Source organism: Chiloscyllium punctatum, chromosome 12 (genome assembly GCF_047496795.1).
Source record: "Chiloscyllium punctatum isolate Juve2018m chromosome 12, sChiPun1.3, whole genome shotgun sequence".
NCBI classification, from domain to species: domain Eukaryota; kingdom Metazoa; phylum Chordata; class Chondrichthyes; order Orectolobiformes; family Hemiscylliidae; genus Chiloscyllium; species Chiloscyllium punctatum.
In genome coordinates this window covers 3143013-3166325 of record NC_092750.1, presented here as the reverse complement: position 1 = coordinate 3166325, position 23313 = coordinate 3143013, and the positions used below count along the sequence as shown (strand labels likewise).

Below are 23313 nucleotides of genomic sequence, written 5' to 3'. Positions count from 1 at the left end.
CTAGTTGGTGTTCACAGATTCTATCAACAAACACATCGACCTGGACCCAATATACCGGCCACTGCAGTGGACAGCTGGAACTGACAACCGGAAGCGGCAGAGACAGGCCACTATAAATGCTGGAGGAAACATCACAGAAGCACTTCACAGGAGGCTCCCAAGCACTGAGGATGTCACCTAGACAGGGGACGAAACGTCTTCAACACAAATTCCCAGCTCGGTGAACAGAACCACAACGAGCTCCCGAGCTACAAATCTCCTCCCAAACTTTGAATTCCCAAGTATCTGCTGCCCGCGTTCTTCTAGATGGAGGTGGTTAATGTGTCGGGTCCGGTGACCCTTCTTCAGAAATGAAGAAATTCTCAGTCTGATTGCTCCTCACCCTCCTCCACTCCAGGGAAAGCAATCCCAGCCTATCCAGTGTCTCCTCAACAAAGACTTTCCATCCCAGGCAACAGCCTGGTTAGGGCTCACTGTTTGAAGATAATGAATCACTAATTTAAGACAAAGTTGAGGTGAATTTATTTTCACTCAACTTCAGTCTTTGGAACACTCAACCTCAAAAGGCAATGGAAGCAGGGTCTATTAATATTTTAAGGCAGAGGTAGATAGATTATTGATAGGCAAGGAGGTGAAAAGGTACATGAGTAGGAAGAAATCTACTATAATAGCAACCAGCCATGATCTTATCAAATGACAGAGCAGGTGCCTGGTGAATGAGTGGCTGACTCCTGTTCCTAATTGTTTGGTTGTATGTTTGGCCACCACTATCCATCAGAACTACAACTGGGTAGCCTTTGGTGTGAGGGGAGGGCCACTGTCTTGTGGCCAATGTAAGCAAGTCATGATGGGAGTTTCAGTTTAGAAAACAACAATTCTTGTTTAATTATTTTTACAAAATAATTTCTGAAAGTACTGAAAATACAAACTATAGCAACATTTTGAAAATTAACCACCTGAATGGTTGGATCCAGAGTAGCAGAAAGTTTGAGAAACCATTGTAGATATGAACTCCAAATGCAGTACCACCTAGAGTGCGGGCTGAGCACTCAGTGTGCAGGCAACAGAGCAGCAAACACAGGAGGAGGAGGGTCAGAAGTGTTGTTATCATATTGTTTGATGGTCAGGACTCATGGTAACAAACAGGCCAAAGGGAGAGGGGATTGAAGCGTTCAGTCATTGCAGAGTGCGTGGCTCATCCATGGTTTGGAGAAAGGAGCTGGAGTGGTGTCATTTTGTAGTTCTCCAGAGGCCCCCTGGACTTTGGCCAAATGGAAAGGGAGTGTGGATTTGGTTGGGGAGGGGGCTGCAATTACACACACAACGCGGTGAACGGCGGGCTCTACACGCAGCTGAGCTTGATGCTGGTGTGGGTGCAGTGGCAGTCACTTGCAGCTCCTGTGCAGGTAGTGTGTCACCTGTTTGGCCATGCCTGCTCTCCAGGGCGTGACGAGGCTATTCATGTTGACCAGGAGCCTGCCCACGTGACTTGCCTCGTGGCCTGCAATCAGATAATCCGTGCCTATCCGAGGAGAAAAAAGAAACAAGAGAGCTGAATTTGACTGAAACCCTAGGACATGAGGAAGGATTGTGAGCGCTTGGGAGGTGAGAGTGTTCTGATGTAGCGAAAAGGCTGATCAAACACATTGTGGATGTGTCAGTGAACCTCCTGTATTAATGGGGTATGGTCACCATTGTTTGAGTTACACGGATTATTAACATTGCATACGGTGTCTAGATGCTCCAATGTAATACTGTTATTTTATTTAATTCACAGGATGGGGGTAGTTATTTATTGTCCATTTATTGCTCATCCCTAATTGCTCAGATGGCAGTCAAGAATCAGCCACATTGGAGTCACATGTAGACCAGACCAGGTAAGGTTGGCAGATTTTGGATAGAAAACTGGCTAACTGGTCGAAGTCAGAGAGTGGTGGTAGATGGTAAATATTCAGCATGGAGTCCAGTTACAAGTGGAGTTCCGCAGGGATCAGTTCTGGGTCCTCTGCTGTTTGTAATTTTTATTAATGACTTAGATGAGGGAGTCGAAGGGTAAGGGGTGACTTGATCGAGGTTTATAAGATGATCAGAGGAATAGATAGAGTAGACAGTCAGAAACTTTTTCCCCGGGTACAACAGAGTGTTACAAGGGGACATAAATTTAAGGTGAAGGGTGGAAGGTATAGGGGAGATGTCAGGGGTGGGTTCTTTACCCAGAGAGTGGTGGGGGCATGGAATGCTCTGCCCGTGGGAGTGGTAGAGTCAGATTCATTGGCGACCTTTAAGTGGCATTTGGATAGGTACATGGATGGGTGCTTAATCTAGGATAGAAGTTCGGCACAACATCGTGGGCCGAAGGGCCTGTTCTGCGCTGTATTGTTCTATGTTCTATGTTCTATGTTCTATTTTCTTCCCTGATGGATATTAATGAACCAGATGGGTTTTCTTAGAGAATTGGCAATGCATTCATGGTCATCATCAGACTCTTAATTCCAGATTTTTATCAAATTCCAGTTGCACCGTCTGCAATGGCGTGATTTGAACCCAGGTCTCCTGGGCATTATCCTGTGACTCTGGAATGGTGACAGTGTTCCTGCCTCCTCTTCCACAGTTCCATGATGACAACAGTTTATACAGAGTCTTAAAGGCAGTAGAAGGTCTGAAGGTGATTCAGTAAATGATCCAATACTGAATATCCACATTGAGCCTGAGGTGCTGGGGATGGGTCCTGCAGGGATCTGGGAGGGTTGTTGGTCTAGTGGCGGTTAGCAAGGGAGGGTCAAGGCCACAAGGGCAGTACACAGGTCAGCCTCTGCCTTATCATTCCCCAGGTTCCTAGTCCGCTACAAGCCCCTCTCTTACTTACCAGGGTTCAGTAAGGGGCATGTACATCCCCGCTTTGTCCAGGACACCGGATAAATGCTCCAGTTACCACGGGTGATTTTCACTTTCCCAGTTTTCATCACCTTCTTTACCTTGACGTTGACTTCAGCATGAGTTCCCTTGTCATGAGCAGAAAGGACTTTCGCCTTGATGACTGTGGGGAAAACGGAACATTTACACAGAGAGAGAGAGACCACTCCAATTTAACACAGGAATAGATCCAAAGTTCCCATCATTTACACCCAGTCTTTCCACTTTGCACTGATCAGGGAGCTGGATCACAACTAGTCAAGGATTTACCTAATTCTCTCCTAATTCCTCGCTTGAGTTCATTCCTGCAGGAGGTTGGTGGAGAAAGACAACAGGACCAGCAGCATCTGGAGTTAACCATTGGAGCCTGTGGCCCTTTCTCAGAATCTTCTTCAATAGCTGGTCGTGTTTCAGGGCAACTAAGTATCTAGGTTGGCCACATGAGAGGGCCAATGAAGCACATTGGTGTGGGACTGGAGACACACATAGACCCAAGCTCGGGATGGACAGTCACATGACCAATGCCAGTCTGCTCAGTATGTCCAGTTGGATGAGATACTGGTAGTTGGCAGATATCCATCGCTCATCAACATGAATCAGCAGTAGGAATAATCTGACATTTAATCTCATCATCTACCTCCACGCCATTTCTCCTGCACCATCACCATATGCCACAATGTCATTAGTCTTGAGAAATCTATCAACCTCTGTCCTGAACATGCTCAATGACTGAGCTTCCCACGGCCTCTGGGATAGAGAGTCACCATCCCGAGTGAAGAGATTCCTTCTCATTGCAGTCCTAATTGGCTTGTGTGTTATTTTTGGACTGTGTTCCTTGGTTCTAGACATCCCCAGCCCTCCTCTCAGCCCCCAGCCAGAGAAACAGGCCCTCCCTGTAGGAACTTGCAACAATTCATATTGAGCCAATGTTATGTTTCCACTGAATCCCTAGAAGTCCTAATGGAAAGGATCTAGGTGCGTGACCCTCTTCCCTAGGATGTACTCCACTGTTACAGACCAGACCCCCTCAAAATATTAAGGAGGTTGCCTAGATCCTAATTTTTTTCTTATTTTGAAGGCAAGTATGAAGCGCTGTGTTCCAGATGCAATTTGATTGATCAAACTTTTTAACCTTAAGCAAAACACAATTTATTTAAACACTATAGTTAAAATAAAACAAAAGAAAGAAGAACTTGGAATAACTTAACTCTATTGGAAAACTTAACTGAATAATAGATATAGTAACTATTACTAATTAACTGTTCCAATATAGTAACGTGCCTTAAACACACCCCTTGGTTAAAAAGGCAAATGCAGAAAATAGATTTGTCTCACCGGTAACTTCAGCAACTCAGAAGGAAAAAACATCAGGAGAAAACTCACAAGATTAACAGCAAGGACATTCACTGCAGCTTCCAATCCTGCTGAGACTCCAAAAGTAATTACCTCAAGCTAAACCTAAAGAAAACTAGAAATTTTGGTCGGTGAGAGCTGGCCACACCCCTCCAGGCTGCTTCTATTGTTCCAACCTTTAAGAAACAACCCTGAAAGCCTCCCAAGCTGTTTACTTCATTGGTATTCACTTGCTACCTCTGTCTTAAAATCTCCTTTCAACAAAAAAGGACAAAATACATCTCTGAAAGCCACAGCATTGTCACTCCATGGATGTGTACAGCAAGATTGTGGGGGGCGGTTGCATGACGCATTGCCCTTTGACCTTTTTAAATGCATCAGTTTCCCACGTCAAACGAAAGTCACCCTGTAAGAAGCATACAGGTAAATGGACCAAATGGCCTCATCTAATTCCAGAGATGATGGATTGCCTGCAATGACTCTGCAACTTCCATGACCTGAAGCGTTTGATAAGCCCTTGGCATGCAATGAAATACTCTTCAGAGCAGGAAACATAGCAACTGAATTACACAGCAAGATTCCATAAACAGCAAAACAATGAACAGGCAGATAATCTGATTTTTAGCAATGTCGGTTGAGGGTTAAACTTTGGTGCTGGAATCCAGGGACATCTCTCCCCAATTTCTTTTGAAATACTGAAAATGGGATCTTTTACATCCATCTCAGTTTAACAATCTCATAGTCATAGAGTCTTATAGCACAAAAACAGATCCTTTGATCAAACAAGTCCATGCCAAACATAATCCCAAACTAAACTAGTCCCACCTGCCTGCTCCTGGCCCACATCCCTCCAAACCTTTCCTATTCATGTATCCATCCAAATGTCTTTTAAATATTGTAATTGTACCCAGATCCACCACTTCCTCAGGAAGTTTACTCCACACGCGAACTACCCTCTGTGTAAAAATTAGCCCCTCATGCCTTTTTAAATCTCTTTTCTCTCACATTAACAATGTGTCCCCTTGTCATGAAATCCCCCATCCTTGTGAAAAGACAACCACCATTAACTCTATCTATAGCCCTCATTGTTTTATAAACTTCTAGATTGCCCCTCAACCTCCTATGCTCCATGATAAAAGTCACAGTCTATCCAACCTTTCTTTATAACCTCCCATACCCGGCAACACCCTGGAAAGGCAGAGGCAATGGCCTAGTGATATTATCACTGGATTGTTAATCCAGAGACCCAGGTAATGTTCTGGGGATCTTATTACAAATCCCATCACGATAGATGTTAGAACCTGAATTCAATAAAATTCTGGAATTCAGAGTGAAACTATTGTCAATTGTCCGAAAAACCCATCCGGGGTGTGGGGAGGTCACTAATGTCCTTTAGGGAAGATAAACGACCATCCTTACCCGGTCTAGTCTACATGTCACTCCAGACCTACAGCATTCATGTTGAGTAGGAGAAAGTGAGGACTGCAGATGCTGGAGATCAGAGCTTAAAAATGTGTTGCTGGAAAAGCGCAGCAGGTCAGAGAAAGTGAGGACTGCCTCCTCATTCCTGAAGAAGGGCTTATGCCCGAAACGTCTATTCTCCTTCTCCTTGGATGCTGCCTGACCTGCTGCGCTTTTCCAGCAACACATTTTTAAGCATTCATGTTGACTCTAACTGCCCTCTGATCTGGGCAGTTAGGAATGGACAATAAACTTTGCTAAGAGTGTTGCTGGAAAAGCACAGCAGGTCAGGCAGCATCCGAGGAGCAGGAGAATCGACGCTTCGGGCACAAGCCCTTCATTAGGAATGAGGAGGCAGTCCTCACTTTCTCCTGATAAATGGTGCTAGCCCAGCCAGCAACATCCTGAACCCAGAAATAAATTAAAAAAGAAATGTGAAAGGAGAGACTTCTGATTGTGTTGCATTCAGAGTATTGAGTTTCTGGAGCCCATGACCTAGTGTAGAAAGAGAGAGGGAGGAAGAGGGAGAAAGAGAGAGAGAGAGAGAGAGAGACAGCAAGAGAGAGTGAAAGAGAGGGATGGAGAAAGAGAGAGAGAGACAGCAACAGAGAGTGCTATCTACTGAACAACAGACAACAATTCCTCAGCTCTTCCTAGTGGCACCTGAGACAAACTCTAATAAAAACAAAATACTGCAGATGCTGAAACAGAGAGAACACCAGAGAAACTCAGCAGGTTTGGCAGCAGCTGTAGAGAGAGAGAAACAGAGTTAACGTTTCAAGTCCAGTATGACTCTCCTTTGGAAATGAAAGCTGTTAGGAACTCTGACTTTTATATTTTTAACAGAGGCAAAGGAGGAGCAAGAGGGTGGAGTCCTGGTATAAAATAAACAAGGCTTATCAATGATGGAGTCAGAGTAAAAGAGAAGTGAAATGTAAATTATGGTGTGAGTGGGAGAGCAAAGTAAAAAAGACACAAAAGGGCAAGGGTGTGGGGTGCTGTGTGGTAAAGATTTTAAAGAAACATGGACAACAGCCATAACAGTCATCATCCATTCCTGATGAAGGGCTTTTGCCTAGAACGTCGATTCTCCTGCTCTTTGGCTGCTGACTGACCTGCTGTGCTCTGATCTCCAGCATCTGTAGTCCTTACTTTCGCCTAACAGTCATAATACGGTCAGTTTCTGAAGTTATAGAATTCAATGTTGAGACCTCAAGGCTGCAAAAGTGGAAAATGAGGTGTTGTTCCTCAAGCTTGTTTTGTGCTTCATTGGAACTTTGCAAAGATTAACATGAGAACAAGGGCGGTCTATGAGAATGGCAACTGGGAGGTCAGGGCAACTCCTATGGACCTGGCCACTTCACACCCAGGCAAGACAGAGGGGAGTCATAGAGGTCTACAGCATAGGAAAAGGCCCTTTGGCCCATCAAGTTTGTGCTGGCCACAAACTTAAAAATCACACACCAGGTTATAGTCCAACAGGTTTAATTGGAAGCACTAGCTTTCAGAGCGACGCTCCTTCAGCAGGTGGTTGTCAGGAAGGAAGGGAGGAGCAGCGCTCCGAAAGCTAATGCTTCCAATTAAACCTGTTGGACTATAACCTGGTGTTGTGCGATTTTTAACTTTGTACACCCCAGTACAACAACGGCATCTCCAAACCCTGGCCACAAAACAATCACCAAACTATTTTAATCCAATTTTCCAGCACTTGTATGGAAAGGGGAAATGTTTGGGAGACCGGTGGTGAATACATGAAAAATAAACAGGTGCTGCAGAATGAAAAAGATGGAGCAAGACGTACACAAACATTTGAATGTGGTGGGACAGGGAGAGAAGACTGTTAATAAAAATACAAGAACCAAAAACAGAAGTTGCTGGAAAAGCTCAGTAGGTCTGGCAGCATCTATGTAGAGAAATCAGAGTTAACGTTTCGGGTCTGGTGACCCTCCCTCAGAATAGTCCTTTCCTTGGGCTCTGAGGAAGGGTCACCTGACCCATGAACTCTGATTTCTCTCCACAGAAGTTGCCAGACCTGCTGAGCTTTTCCAGCAACTTCTGTTTTTGTTTCTGATTTACAGCTTCTGCAGTTCTTTTGGTTTTTAATAAAAATAAAAAGACCCTTTTATCATCATTAACCGGAACAGAGAATAGAAACAGATCAGCCACCACTGTAGGATTGAGTCTAATTCTGGGCACTGCTCTTTCAAAGGGATGTCAGAGCCTTGTAGGGAGGACCCTGGCAGAAGCGGAGATTGTTTTCCTTAGAGCAGAGAAAGTTAAGAGGAGATTTAACAGAGATATTCAAAGTGATGAAGGGTTTCAATAGTTTCCAATGGCAAGAGGGTCAGTGACCAGAGATAATTGGTAAAATAAGGGGAAGTGAATTTGACTTTCCATAGCAAGGGGCTTGGAAGCAAATATAACAGGAACTTTTCAAAAGGGAAAATTGGAATAAAAAATACTTGCAAGGCTGTGGGGAATGGAGCAGAAGAGGGAATCTCCTTCGATGGTTCGTTCAAAGAGCCAGCAGTGGCCTGATAGGCTGAAGGGCCTCCTGCTGTGCTGTATTTTTCCATGTCCTCACCTTGGAGCTGGGATTTATAACATGCTGTACAACCAGAATCACTCCTTCCTTATCCAAATGAAGGAATGTCTGGATGGCAATAGATTTTAGAATCTCTTACCGTAGGCGTAATTCATCCGACAAAAATACACAGCATCTCCCAGTAACATCTCCTTGCAGATGCACTTCTCTAAAGAGATAGAGAGGGGGAGACAAGATCAATCAGAAGGTTCCAGTTAGTATCAGCCACACCTCATTCACCCCAGAGACAGATGTCAGCAGAGGGAAGCACATCTCACTTTATTCTTTCACGGGATGTGGGTGTCAAGGCCAGCATTTGTTGCCCATCCCTAATTACCCTTCATCTGAGAGATTTGCTGGGCAATTTCAGAGGGCAGTTAGGAGGCAACCACATCCTGTGGGTCTGGAGTCACATGTTGGCCAGACCAGACCAGGTGAGTACAGCAGATTCCCTTCCCGTAAGGCAAAAAGAAACAGGAACAGGAGTAGGCCATTTGGCCTTTCAAACTAACATTCAATAGGCTCCTCACGTCCACTCCCCTGCCCTTTCCCCTTGATTCCCCGACTGATCAAGAATCAATCTCAGCCTGAAATATCCACACGGACCCTGCCCCCACAGCTCTCTCTGTGGTAAGGAGTTCTAAAGACTCTCAATCCTCTGAGAGAAGAGATTCCTCCCCATCTCAGTCTGAAACTGGTGCCCCCTTTACTCTGAGACCGTGCCCTCTGGTCCTAGACCCTCCCATGAAGGGAACCATCCTCTCAGCATTGACCCCGTCAAGCCCCTTAAGAATCCAACATGTTTCCATGAGATCACCTCTCATTCTTGTAAACTCCAGGGAGTAGAGCACCAACCTATTTAGCCTTTGCTCATAAGACAATCCCTCCAATCCAGGGATCATTCTTGTGAACCTTCTCTGAACTGCCTCCAGTGAAATCTCTTTTCTTGAATAAGGGACTAAACCTGCTCACAGTGCTCCAGGTATGGTCTCCCCAGCACCTTGTACAGTTGCAGTGAGACTTCCCTATTCTTATACTCCAACCCCATTTTAATAAGGGCCAACATTCCAGTACCCTTCCTGATTACCTGCTGCCCCTATGTGCTAGCTTTCTGTTTTTCATGCACAAGTGCCCCCAAGTCAAATAATAGGTGTCATGGTTACAATCATGGTTAAGATGAGCACCATGTCCCAGATTTAAGTTAAATTCCACCAGCGACTATGGTAGGAGTTGAACCCAGGAGCATTAATCTGGGCCTCTCATCACTAAGGCCCTGAGCATCCAAGTAGCTTCGAAATCGACGTTTCGGGCCAAAGCCCTTCATCAGGAATGATGAAGGGCTTTTGCCCAAAACGTCGATTTCGAAGCTACTTGGATGCTGCCTGAACTGCTGTGCTCTTCCAGCACCACTAATCCAGAATCTGGTTTCCAGCATCTGCAGTCATTGTTTTTACTAAGGCCCTGAGGCCTGTTCTCTAACAAGTTGATCTTAGATGAAGATAAATGCTTGGCACAACACTGTGGGCCAAAGGGCCTGTACTGTTCTATGTTCTATATTCAACCTGCTGCCTCTGCTTCTGCTCTCTGTTTGACTCTATTTGAATGTAAGATGTTAAAAGGAGATTTGATCTGACAATCTCCGTGCACCCCACAATTCTCATTAACATCTGTTAGCCCCCGTTTTTAAACAGATGCTGACAATCTCCCACACCCTGTATATTCCCAGTTTCTCTGCCTCAGTGCCTTGGTGAACCCTGCTCAGATCACAGCTATAAATCACCAAACCTCAGTGAGAGCATGGAGTCACAGTCAGGTTGTCATTGAACAATGACCGAGTGTTGGAGATGAAACTGATAGAGAGGTTGATTACTCCATTCTGAGTGATGCACAGGAACGCCTGGTCTATTCGTGCCCAGAAATCCCAATGAGCTCAATTACTGAAATCCAGTTTTAATTTCACACCAGTCTGGGATTTATATTCGAGATCGCTGTATTGTTGATATTAAGGTCATGGTTTCCTTTCATAAATAATCATTAATCCTAACTTGGCCCATCAGGTTCATGTTGTTGCTATTACTGCAGAAAAACAAACAATATAGGTACAGAAGTAGGCCATTCGGCCCTTCGAGCCTGCTCTCCCCTTTCATATGATCATGGCTGAGCATCTATCTAACTTAGTAGTTGAGAGTGTGTTGCTGGAAAAGCACAGCAGGTCAGGGTCTGATGAAGGGCTCCAGCCCGAAACATCGATTCTCCTGCTCCTCAGATGCTGCCTGACCTGCTGTGCTTTTCCAGCAGCACACTCTCGATTCTGATCTCCAGCATCTGCAGACCTCACTGCCTTCATCCAACTTAGCACCCTGCTCCTGCTTTCTGACTAAGAACTATATCTAACTCCTTCCTGGAAATATTCAATGTGTTTTGGCCTCAACGACTTTCTGTGCTAGAGCTCCACAGGCTCCCCACTCTCTGGGTGAAGACATTTCTCCTCATCTCAGTCCTAAATGTTCTACCCCATATCCTGAAACTGTGACCCCCACCCCCACCCCCACCACTGGGTCTGGACTCTCTGGTCATCAGGATCATCCTTCCTGAGTATACTCTGTCTAGTCCTGTTAGATTTTTATACACATCTGTGAGATCCCCCTCCATTGGATTTATCCCTTAACTGTGTCTGGTTATCCAACTGTCTTCATGTGAGTGAACAGCTTGAATCAAAGTAGGTTGGGTTAAAATCATAGCCATTAATTAGATTACCTTGTGGTTTAACTTTGTTCTGTTACAGCTATTGTAGTATTATTAAATGGTTAAATATTTTGTTTATGTTATAAACCTGATGCCTAGTATCATTTATTCATAAAGTCTGGTTAGAAACCATTGGGGTCAATTTTAAGAGTCATTGAGTATTTAAAGTTTGTTGTGTTGCAAACACAGGGATAGGGAGGCTGAATTGATCTAGTTGTTTGTCTCCATGTTTTAACAGTAGATTGAACTAGCTTCCCCTGGGTTTTTGGCAGAAGGCTCTCTGCTTGGAAGCTGAGTTTGAGTTTTACTCTCTTTGGTTCTATATTCAGTTGAAGAATTGTTACATGTTCTGAGGAAACAATCCTAATTTATACGAAATAAGTGAATATTCCTTGGAGCTTGCAGGAGGCTGTTTGTATTGACCGGTGGCTTTGGAATTTAAGCAAGATACAATCCCATGTGCTTGTCATACGACGCATTGTTTAAGGGTCATCTACAGCCACAAGTGAGGTGCCAGAAGACTGGAGGTTGGCTAATGTGGTGCCATTATTGAAGAAAGGCCAGAGAAAGGAAAAGTCAGAGAACTACAGACCAATGAGCCTGACGTCATAGAGTCATAGAGTCCAACCCAATCTACTCCCATCTGCCAGCACCTGGCCCATATCCCTCCAAACCCTTCCTATTCATATACCCATCGTGGGTAAGTTGTTAGACGGGATTCTGAGGGACAGGATCTACAAATATTTGAAAAGACAAGGACTGATTAGGGATGGTCAGCATGGCTCTGTGCATGAGAAATTGTGTGTCTCACAAATTTGACGGAGTGTTTTTTTGAAGAGGTGACTAAGAAAATAGATGAGGACATTGTCTACAAGTACTTAAGCAAGGCCTTCAACAAGGTTCTGCATGGTAGACTGGTTAATAAGGTTAGATCACATGGGATCCGAGAGAGCTAGCTAATTGGGTACAAAACTAGCTTGACGGTAAGAGATCGTGGTGGTGGAGGGTTGTTTTTCAGACTGGAGGCCTGTGACCAACAGTGTGCCGGATCAGCTGTTGTTTGTCATTATCTAAATATTTTGGATGCGAATATAAAAGGCATGGTTTGTAAATTTGCAGATGACACCTAAACTGGTGGCATAGTGGACAGCGAAGAAGGTTATCTAAGATTACAACAACCTTGATCAACTCGGCAGATGGAGTTTAATGTAAGCAAGTATGAAGTTATCCATTTTGGATGGAGAAAGGATTGATCAGGGGACCTCTCTAGAACCATGAAGTTAAATACAGTGGATGTCAAAGAGACCTGGGTGTTCAGGTGTACAAATCTTTAAAAATGTCCTGAACAGATGCAGAAAGTAATCAAGAAAGCTAATGGAATGCAGGTATCTATATCTAGAGTACTGGAGTGCAAGGATGCAGAAGTTATGCTGCAGTTACACAAAATCCTGGTTCAAGCCCACATGGAGTGAGCCAATCTGGGCAACCCAACTGAGGAAAGATGGATTGGTCTTGGAGGGAGTACAACATAGGCTTACAAGAATGATAGTCAAAAAGTGTGGCACTGGAAAAGCACAGCAGGTCAAGCAGTATCCGGGCAGCTGGAGAGTCGATGATTCAGGCATAAGCCCTTCATCAAGAACGATAACCTGGGCTTCAGGGATGAGGAAAGGTTATACAAATTACACCTGTTATCTCTAGAATTTAGAAAATTAAGGGGTGATCTAATCAAGATATTAACTGGAAAAGACAGGGTAGATAAAGATAAACTATTTCCACTGGTTGGGGATTCTAGGACTAGGGCGCATAGTCTGAGAATTAGGGTCAGATCATTCAGGAGAATTTCCACACTCTAAGGGTGGGAGAGGTTTGGAACTCTCTTCCACAAATAGCAGTGGATGCTGGATCAGTTGTTAATTTTAAATCTGAGAGAGATACATTTTGTTAAGCAAAGGGATATGGGCCAAAGGCAGGTGAATGGAGTTAGGCCTCAGAGATCAGCCATGATCTCATTGAATGGTGGAACAGACTCAAGGGGCTGAATGGCCTCCTCCCGTTCCTATGTTACTATCAAAAAGATGCATCGTCATGGCCATATGGAAGTAGAGATAGTGCAGATTGATCAAAATATCGGACAAATCTGCAAAGATTAGTAGTAGCACAGAGGACTGGGCAGACTTCAAAGCAGCAAAGACTGACTTGAAAAGGAAAGAACCGAGTGTGAGATAAACTTAGCCAGCAATATTAAAACACACAGCGGAGTTTCTGAAAATAGGAAAAGAGCAAATGAAGCTTATGTTGGTCCTCTAGATGGACAGAGTCCAGGAATCAATAACGGGAAACAAAGAAATGGTGGAGGATTTGGACTAGTATTTTGTGCCTGTCTTCAGGATAGAAAAGTCCTCAGAGTCTAAATGTGTGAAGAGAACAGTCAGCCCAAATATTAGATGCATAGGTTATTACGTTCCACAAAAATCCTTCAATTCTGGGAGAGTCCGAGTGTGGATTGGAAAATAGAAAGAGTAGCGGCTTAATTAAAGAAAGGAGTGAGGCAGGAAGCAGGAAAGAATAGGTGAGTTGAACATCTGTCATAGGGAAGTGCCTGAGGAAACGTCACTCAACCTGAAACTTTAACTCTGATTTCTCTCCACAGAAGTGGCCAGAGCAGCTGAGCCTTTTCAGCAATTGCTGTTTTTGAGTCATAGGGAAGGTGCTTAAAACCGATGTTAAGGTTATAGCAGGAAATTTAACAAATGATGGGTTGATCAGGCAAAGTCAATGTGGTTTTGTTTAATTATGTTTAATTAACATGTTGGTTTTGTCTGATGAAGCAACATCCACTGAGGATGAAGGGGAACTGGTAGATGTGGTGTATTTGGATTTTCAAAAGGCTTTTGATGAAGTGCCACATCAAAGCTTCATACACAGATACGAGTCAAGGGTGTCAAGTGTAACAGAACATGAAAATAAATTGTCAAGAAGAGATAGGGAGTTTGCTAAGGTACATAGACTGGGTGCGTGAGTGGAAAAAACTTTGAGGATGGAGTATAATTGAAGCAAATGAGAACCTGTCCACTTTGACAGAGATAATAGATGCAGAGTATTACTGAAATTAATAGACTGTCAGAATCCTGAGGTACAGAGGGCTCTGAACATCATGGTACATGAATCACAAGGTCAGTATGCAACTACAACAGGTGATTAAGAAAGTAAATGGTATTTTGATGTTAATTACAAAAGGATTGAGATATCAAAGTAAATGTTTTGCCGCAGCTGCGTTTAGCATTGCAAAGACCACATCTGGAGTGGTCTGTACGCTTTTAGTCCCCTTATTTGGGAAGGAAAAAGACATAATTGCTTTTGAAACAGTTCAGAGAAGGTTCACAGAAGTCACTCCTGGATCAAGCAACAGGTTAGATATGTAGCTGTTGGTGTTCAGAAGAATGGGAGGTGATCTTATCGACAGATAGAAGATTCTGAAGGGACTGCTGGGAGTGGATACCTGAAGATGTTTCACTTGTTGGGACAGGGGCTTAAAACTAGGGGACATCACTGAAAAATAAGAGGTTTCCTTTTTAGAGAGAATATTTCTTCCCCCATCCCACCCAAAAGGGTAGTACAGGTGTGGAATTTGTCTTCCCTAGAAGTCAGGTAGATGGCTATTGACAGTTACCTTAGGCTCAGTTCGATAGGTTTTTCCAAAATGAGGATCAAAAGAACAAAGAAAATTATAGCACAGGAACAGGCCCTTCGGCCCCTCCAAGCCTGCGCTGATCCAGATCCTCTATCTAAACCTGTCGTCTAGTTTCTAAGTGTCTGTGTCCCTCTGCTCCCTGCCCATCCATGTATCTGTCTAGATGCATCTTAAATGACACTATCATTCCCGCCCCTACCACTTCCACTGACAACGCGTTCCAGGCCTCCTCCACCTTCTGTGTAAAGAACTTTCCCCGTGTGTCTCCCCTAAACCTTTCCCCTCTCACTTTGAACTCACAACTCTTAGTAATTGAGTCCCCCACTCTAGGAAAAGGTTTCTTGCTATCCACCCTGTCTATACCTCTCATGATTTTGTCGACCTCAATCTCCATCTTTCTAATGAAAATAATCCTAATCTACTCAACCTCTCTTCATAGCTAGCGCCCTCCATACCAGACAACATCCTGGTGAACCCCCTCTGCACCCTCTCCAAAGCATCCACATCCTTTTGGTAATGTGGTGACCAGAACTGTATGTAGTGTTCCTAATGCGGCCGAACCAAAGTCCTGTATAACTGTAACATGACCTGCCAACCCTTGTACTCAATACCCTGCCCAATGAAGGAAAGCATGCTGTATGCCTTTTTGACCACTTTACTGATCTGCGTTGCCACCTTCAGGGAACAATAGACCTGAACACCCAGATCTCTCTGTAAGTCAATTTTCCCCAGGACTTCTTCATTCACCATATTGTTCGCTCTTGAATTGGCTCTTCCAAAATGTATCACCTCACATTTGACCGGATTGAACTCCATCTGCCATTTCTCTGCCTATCTCTCCAATCCATCTATGTTCTGCTGTGTTCTAGAACATAGAACAATACAGCACAGAACAGGCCCTCGATGTTGTGCCAACCTGTGAACTAATGCAAGCCCAGTCCCCTACACTATCCCATCATCATCCATATACTTATCCAAGGGCTGTTTAAATGCCCTTAGTGCCCCTTCTCTGACAGTCCCCTTCACTATCTGCCACTCCACTAATCTTACTGTAATCTGCAAACTAGCTAATCACCTTCCTCCAGATCATTTCTGTATATCACAAACAACAGTGGTCCCAGCACGGATCCCTGTGGAACATCACTGGGCACAGGTCTCCATTTTGAGAAGCCCTCTTCCACTTCTATTCTGTCTCCTGTAGCCCTGCCAGTTCCCTATCCATCTAGCTAGAACACCCTGGGCCCCATGCGACTTCACTTTCTCCATCAGCCTATGAGGGGGAACCTTATCAAATGCCTTACTAAAGCCCATGTATATAACATCTACAGCCCTTGCCCCATCAATCAACTTTGTCACCTCCTCAAAGAATTTTATTAAGTTGGTAAGACATGACCTTCCCAGCACAAAACCATGTGTCCTATCACTGATAAGCCCATTTTCTTCCAAATGTAAATAGATCCTATCCCTCAGTATCTTCTCCAGCAGCTGTTAAAACACCAGCTATTTCCTCTCTTGCCTCCCTCAGTAACCTGGGATAGATCCCATCCGGGTCTGGGGACCTGTCTATGTTAATGCCTTTTAGAATATCCAACACTTCCTCCCTCCTTATGCCGACTTGACCTAGAGCAATCAAAGATCTATCCCTAACCTCAACATCCGTCATGTCTCTCTCCTCGGTGAATACCGATACAAAGTATACATTAAGAATCTCACCCATTTTCTGACTCCACGCATTACTTTTCTCCTTTGTCCTTGAGTGGGCCAACCCTTTCACTAGTTGCCCTCTTGCGCCTTATATATGAAAATAAAGGCTTTGGGATTTTCCTTAACCCTGTTTGCTAAAGATATCTCATGACCGCTTTTAGCCCTCTTAATTCCTCATTTCAGGTTGGTCCTACATTCCCGATATTCTTCCAAAGCATTTGTCTGTCTTCAGTTGCCTAGGCCTTGTGTATGCATCTTTTTTTCTCTTAGCTAGTCTCACAATTTCACCTGTTATCCATGGTTCCCTACCCTTGCCAAATCGATCCCTCACAGGAACATATCTTTCGTGAAACCTTTCTCGAAAAGGCTCACAATATCAAATGCAGATTTACCTTCAAACAGCTGCACCCAATCTACATTCTCTAAAGTAGATCAGGTTTTGGGGAAAACCTGAAACAACTACCAGCTCAGCCGCAATCCTACCGCATGGTGAAGTATGCTCGAGGGACTGAATGGTCTATGTTATTCTGGTATCATCTCAAAACTTCTATTGCTCCTTCTCCTGTTCATCGGTGGCACAGTGGCTAGCATTGCTGCCTCACAGCGCCAGAGACCCGGGTTCAATTCCCGCCTCAGGCGACTGACTGTGGGGAGTTTGCACATTCTCCCTGTGTCCCTGTGCGTGGGTTTCCTCCGGGTGCTCCGGTTTCCTCCCACAATCCAAAAAATGTGCAGGTTAGGTGAATGGGCCATGCTAAATTGCCTGTAGTGTTAGGTGAAGGGGTAAATGTAGGGGAATGGGTCTGGGTGGGTTGCGCTTCGGCGGGTCAGTGTGGACTTGTTGGGCCGAAGGGCCTGTTTCCACACTGTAAGGGATCTAAAAGGATAATCTAAAAGTAGAGGTTTTAGTTGTAGACTGCTCCCCCTCACTCCCCCCACCAAACACACACAGCCATGTCTGCAATCTTTCAATTCTCTTGTACATCCCAAATGTGATCTCTCTACCTTTGATAGTTGCCTGGGCTTTAAGCTCAGACATTCCCTCCTCTTTACCTGGGCTTTCAGACCGTCCTTTAATCTGTCCACAACTGGCTTGGTGCTGGATATTTCTGATAACACTGATGTGAGGAGCCTTGGGAGGTTTCGCTCCATTCAAGTGAATGTTGTTGTTGTGACCTACCAGAATGTCGAAGAGCTGAGAATCCCTGCTCATCTTCCCAGCTCCAGGCCCCTGTGTTCTCACTGCTCGGGAAGTGATTCAGGTCCGGAATTCTCCCACCGATGGGAATATTGTGAACTTGTTCATTTTCAAAGCTTCAGAGCAGCAAAACAGAAACAAAATAATTTTCACAAAGAAGATGGGGAACAAATCATCGAGACATAGAGCAGATAGCGCCAGGAGGATACCTGTGTGCTTTGCAAAAACATTTTCTGTAATGTTCATTATTCTTAAAACTTTCTATGATCTCTCTAATCCTCCCAAACATATAGTGATTTAAATCACTCTGTTATCAGGACAGCACAGTAGCTCAGTGGGTAGCACTGCTGCCTCACCGCGCCAGGGACCCAGGTTCAATTCTAGACTCAGGTGACTCTCCGTGTGGAGTTTGCACATTCTCCCTGTCTCTGAGTGGGTTTGCTCTGGCTTCTTCCCATAGTCCAAAGATGTGTAGGTTAGGGTGGATTGGCCATGCTAAATTGTCACATAGTGTCCAGGGATGTGTAAGTTAGGGTAGATTGGTGGAAAATTGTCCCATAGTTTCCAGGGATATGCAGGTTAAGGGTGGATTGGCCATGGGAAATTGTCCCATAGTTTCCAGGGATGTGCTGGTTAGGGTGAATTGGCCATGCTAAATTGCCCCATAGTATCCAGAGCTGTGATATTTGAGTGTTTCTGGCATTCTTTATTCTTATTTAAAATTTCTAACATCACAATTTTTTGCTTCATAAATCTGACCATTTATTTTGCTCCTGGCAGTTACAAAGGCAAATGCAACGTTAGCATTCATTTCAAGAGGATTAGAATAGATGTTCTGCTGAGGCTGTATAAGGCTCTGGTCAGACTGCGTTTGGAACATCGTGAGGAAAGATATCGAAGGAAGGATGTGCTGGCATTTGAGGGGGTCCAGAGGGGGTTTACGAGACTGATCCTGGGATCGGTTGAGGACTCTGAGTCCTACTAAGTTTAGAAGGATGAGGGGGATATCTCAGTCAGAGGCTTGGATAGAGTGGACATGGAGAAGAGGTTTCCAATAGTAAGAGAGGGTGATGCTGGAAAAGCACAGCAGGTCAGGCAGTATCCGAGGAGCAGGAAAATCGACATTTCGGGCGTGAGCACTTCCTCAGGAAACCAGCATCTGCAGGCCTCACTTCCTCCTAGAACCCAAGGGTACAGCCTCAGGGCGAAGGGATGATCCGTTAGAACTGAGATGAGGAGGAATTTCTTCAGCCAGAGGTTAGGGAATCTGTGAAACTCATTGCTGCAGAGAGCTGTGGAGGCCAAGGCATTGGGTGTATTTAAGACAGAAATAGATTGGTTCTTGATTGCTAAGGGGATTAAAGATTACAAAGAGAGGTCAGCAGAGTGGGGTGAGGAACATATTAGCCATGATATGATCAGCCTCCAAGCCCCCCACATTCCTGATGAAGGGCTTGTGCATGAAATCTCAACTGTTCTGTTCCTCGGATGCTGCCTGACCTGCTGTGCTTTTCCAGCACCATGCTTTCAACTTTGCAGTCCTCACTTTCTCTTAGCTATGGTCAATACAGCATTACAGGAATAGGGTGGGTGTGGGATCAGGGTGGGATGCTCTTCAAAGGTCAGCACAGACTCAATCTGCCAAATGGTCTCTTTCTTCACTGTAGGGAGCCTATCATTGTGCCACCAGTCCTGAGCTCTGGAATTCTCTCCGAACCTTCTTTTCCTCCTCCTCAAACTGACTTCCCAGCTTCAACGTCACATCTCCTCACGTGGTTCAGTGTCAGTCTCTGTTCGGTAATCCCTCTGAGCACCTCGGAATGCTAGAGGCACCATGTAAATGCAGGTTGTTAGTGTTGCACTGTACTTTTGTGTGTATGCACGTGAATGTGAGGGTCTGGGGTGAGGATGTTGCAGCCACACTCTCCGGGCTGCAAGATGGTGAGTGGTATTCCCACTGGGTGTGACGGGAGAGTGTGGAATGGAGTTACACTCACCTGTCCAGGCACCGGCCAGTTTGGGGATCGCACGCTCCTGCACACTCACAGGGTTGGCATCCTGACTCTCCAAAACCCCAGTAGCCCACCAGGCAGTGGGTACACTGTGGGCCCCCGACTCCAGGCCGACAGTAACAGTACCCACTCTTTCCATCACATTTCCTGCTTCTGTGAAATGATGGGTTGTTCGATCCGACTGGGTGACAGGAGCACGCTGAAGGTAAACAGCAGAGTTGGAAATGACAGCCAATCCAAGAGTCCTTCTTCCCCCCCACCCCGAGCCATTCAATCACAAGTTTCAGATTCCCTTTCCCTGTCCCTAAGCTCCAGGAGTCAAGGGTAAGAGTCAGAACATAGAAACATAGAACATTCCAGCGCAGTAGAGGCCCTTCGGCCCTCGATGTTGCACTGACATGCAGAACCAATCTGAAGCCCATCTAACCGACAATATTCCATTTTCATTCATATGTCTATCCAATGACCATTTAAATACCCTTAAAGTATAAGATGATCAGAGGAATAGATAGAGTAGACAGTCAGAAACTTTTTCCCCGGGTACAACAGAGTGTTACAAGGGGACATAAATTTAAGGTGAAGGGTGGAAGGTATAGGGGAGATGTCAGGGGTGGGTTCTTCACCCAGAGAGTGGTGGGGGCATGGAATGCTCTGCCCGTGGGAGTGGTAGAGTCAGATTCATTGGCGACCTTTAAGCGGCATTTGGATAGGTACATGGATGGGTGCTTAATCTAGGATAGAAGTTCGGCACAACATTGTGGGCCGAAGGGCCTGTTCTGTGCTGTATTGTTCTATGTTCTATGTTCTATGTTCTATGAGTCTACTATTGTTGCAGGCAGTGCGTTCCACGCCCCTACTGCTCTCTAAGTGAAGAAAGTCCCTCTGATATCTGTCCTATATCTATCACCCCTCAATTTAAAGCTATTCCCCCTCGTGCTCGCCATCACCATACTTGGAAAAAGGCTGTCCCTGTCCAACCTATCTAACCCTCTGATTATCTTATACGTCTCTATTCAGTCACCTCTCAACCTTCTCTCTCTTGAAAACAGCCTCAAGTTCCTCAGCCTTTCTTCATAAGACCTTCCCTCCATACCAGGCACCATCCCAGTAAATCTCCCCTGAACCCTTTCCAAAGCTTCCACATCCTTCCTATAATGCAGTGACCAGAACTGTATGCAATACTCAAAATGCAGCCACACCAGAGTTTTGTACAGCTGCAGCATGACCTCATGGATCCGAAACTCAATCCCTCTACCAATAAAAGCTAACACACCGTATGCCTTCTTAACAACCCTATCAACCTGGGTGGCAAGTTTCAGGGATCTATGTACCTGGACACAGAGGTCTTTCTGCTCATCTACACTACCAAGAATCTTACCATTAGCCCAGCACTTTGCATTCTGGTTACTCCTTCCAAAGTGAATCACCTCACACTTTTCTGCATTAAGCTCCATTTGCCACCTCTCAGCCCAGCTCTGCAGCTTATCTATGTCCCTCTGTAAGCTGCAACATCCTTCAGCACTATCCACAACTCTACTGACCTTCGTGTCATCCGCTAATTTACTAATCCATCCTCCTACACCCTCATCCAGGGCATTTATTAAAATGACAAACAGCAGTGACCCCAAAACAGATCCTTGCAATCCTCGACTAGTATCTGAACTCCAGGATGAACATTTCCCATCAACCACCACCCTCTGTCTTCTTTCAGCTAGCCAATTTCTGATCCAAACCACTAAATCACCCTCAATCCCATGCCTTTGTATTTTGTGCAATAGCTTACTGTGGGGAACCTTATCAAATGCCTTACTGAAATCCTTATACACCACATTAATTGCTTTACTCTCATCCCCCTATTTGGTCACCATCTCAAAGAACTCAATAAGGTTTTTGAGGCATGACCTCCCCTTCACAAAACCCTGTTGACTAATCAACTTATTCCTCTCTAGATGATTATAAATCCCATCTCTTATAATCTTTTTCTACACATTACCCACAACCGAAGTAAGGCTCACTGGTCTATAATTACCAGGGTTGTCTCTACTCCCCTTCTTAAACAAGGGGACAGCATTTGTTATCCTCCAGTCTTCTGGCACTATTCCTGTCGACAATGATGACAAAGATCAAAGCCAAAGGCTCTGCAATCTCCTCCCTGGCTTCCCAGAGAATCCTAGGATAAATCCTATCCGGTCCAGGGGACTTATCTATTTTCACACTTTCCAGAATTGCTAACACCTCCTCCTTGTGGACCTCAATCCCATCTAGTCTAATAGCCTGTATCTCAGTATCCTCCTCGACCACATTGTCTTTTTCCAGTGTAAATATTGATGAAAAGTATTTATTTAGCGCTTTCCCTGTCTCCTCTGACTCCACGCACAACTTCCTACTACAATACTTGATTGGCCCTAATCTTACTCCAGTCATTCTTTTATTCCTAATATCCCTATAGAAAGCCTTAGGGTTTTCCTTGATCCTATCTACCAATTACTTTTCATGTCCCCTCCTGGCTCTTCTTAGCTCTCTTAAGGTCTTTCGTGGCACTTGTAACTCTCAAGTACCCTAACTGAACCATCACATCTCATCCTAACATAACCCTTCTTCTTCATTTTGAGAAGTGATTCAACTTCTTTAGTAAATCGCTCACTCGACCACTTCCTCCCTGCCCGACAGGTACATACTTATCAAGGACACACAGTCGTTGTTTCTTGAACAAGCTCTGCATTTCAGTTGTGCCCTTCTCCTGCAGTTTCCTCCCTATCCTATGCATCCTAAATCTTACCTAATCGCATTGTAATTGCCTTTCCCTTAGCTATAACTTTTGCCCTGCCTTACATACCTATCCCTTTCCATCACTAAAGTAAACATAACTGAATTGTGGTCACCATCACCAAAGTTCTCACCGACATGGGAGTGAACCTCTGATGGGGACTCGATGTATCGAGTCATAGAGATGTACAGCACAGAAACACCCTTCGGTCCAACTTGTCCATGCTGACCCAGATATCGCAACCCAATCTAGTCCGACCTGCCAGCACCCGGCCCATATCCCTCCAAACCCTTCCTATTCATATACTTATTCATGTGGGTGTCACCAGCCTTTGTCCCCCATCCCTAATTGCCCCAATTGGCTTGTTGCCATCATTGCAGAGGACAGTTAAGGGTCAATCACATTGCTGTGGGCCTGGAGTCACTTGTAGTCAGTTTCTTTCACCAAAGGAATATCAATGAAGCAGATGAGTTCTACTCAATAACTAGCAGTCTCAGAGGAACAGAGGGATCTTAGATTAGATTACTTACAGATTAGATTAGATTCTTTACAGTGTGGAAACAGGCCCTTCGGCCCAACAAGTCCACACCGCCCCACCGAAGCGTAACCCACCCATACCCCTACATCTACCCCTTACCTAACACTACGGGCAATTTAGCGTGGCCAATTCACCTAACCTGCACATCTTTGGACTGTGGGAGGAAACCGGAGCACCCGGAGGAAACCCACGCAGACACGGGGAGAACGTGCAAACTCCACACAGTCAGTCGCCCGAGGCGGGAAATGAACCTGGGTCTCTGGCGCTGTGAGGCAGCAGTGCTAACCACTGTGCCACCGTGCCGCCCACGGTGTTTGTCCTGAAGGTGTGGGTGAAGGTGGTAC

The 23313-nt window shown here is 45.0% G+C and overlaps 1 protein-coding gene across 2 annotated transcripts in view; it reads right to left on the bottom strand.

Moving 5' to 3' along the window:
* Positions 1-236: 236 nt before the first annotated feature.
* LOC140483555 (netrin-4-like) overlaps positions 237-23313 on the bottom strand; it is a 48293-nt gene continuing 25216 nt past the window's right edge. For both annotated transcript variants that reach the window (XM_072581764.1, XM_072581765.1), the window contains exons 6-10: positions 19650-19863; positions 17635-17768; positions 8412-8480; positions 2867-3037; positions 237-1522 (exon numbers count right to left, since the gene is read on the bottom strand). In XM_072581764.1, the coding sequence (XP_072437865.1) occupies positions 1386-1522; positions 2867-3037; positions 8412-8480; positions 17635-17768; positions 19650-19863 (725 nt within the window). In that variant the 3' untranslated portion in view covers positions 237-1385. The remainder of the gene's footprint in view (positions 1523-2866; positions 3038-8411; positions 8481-17634; positions 17769-19649; positions 19864-23313) is intronic.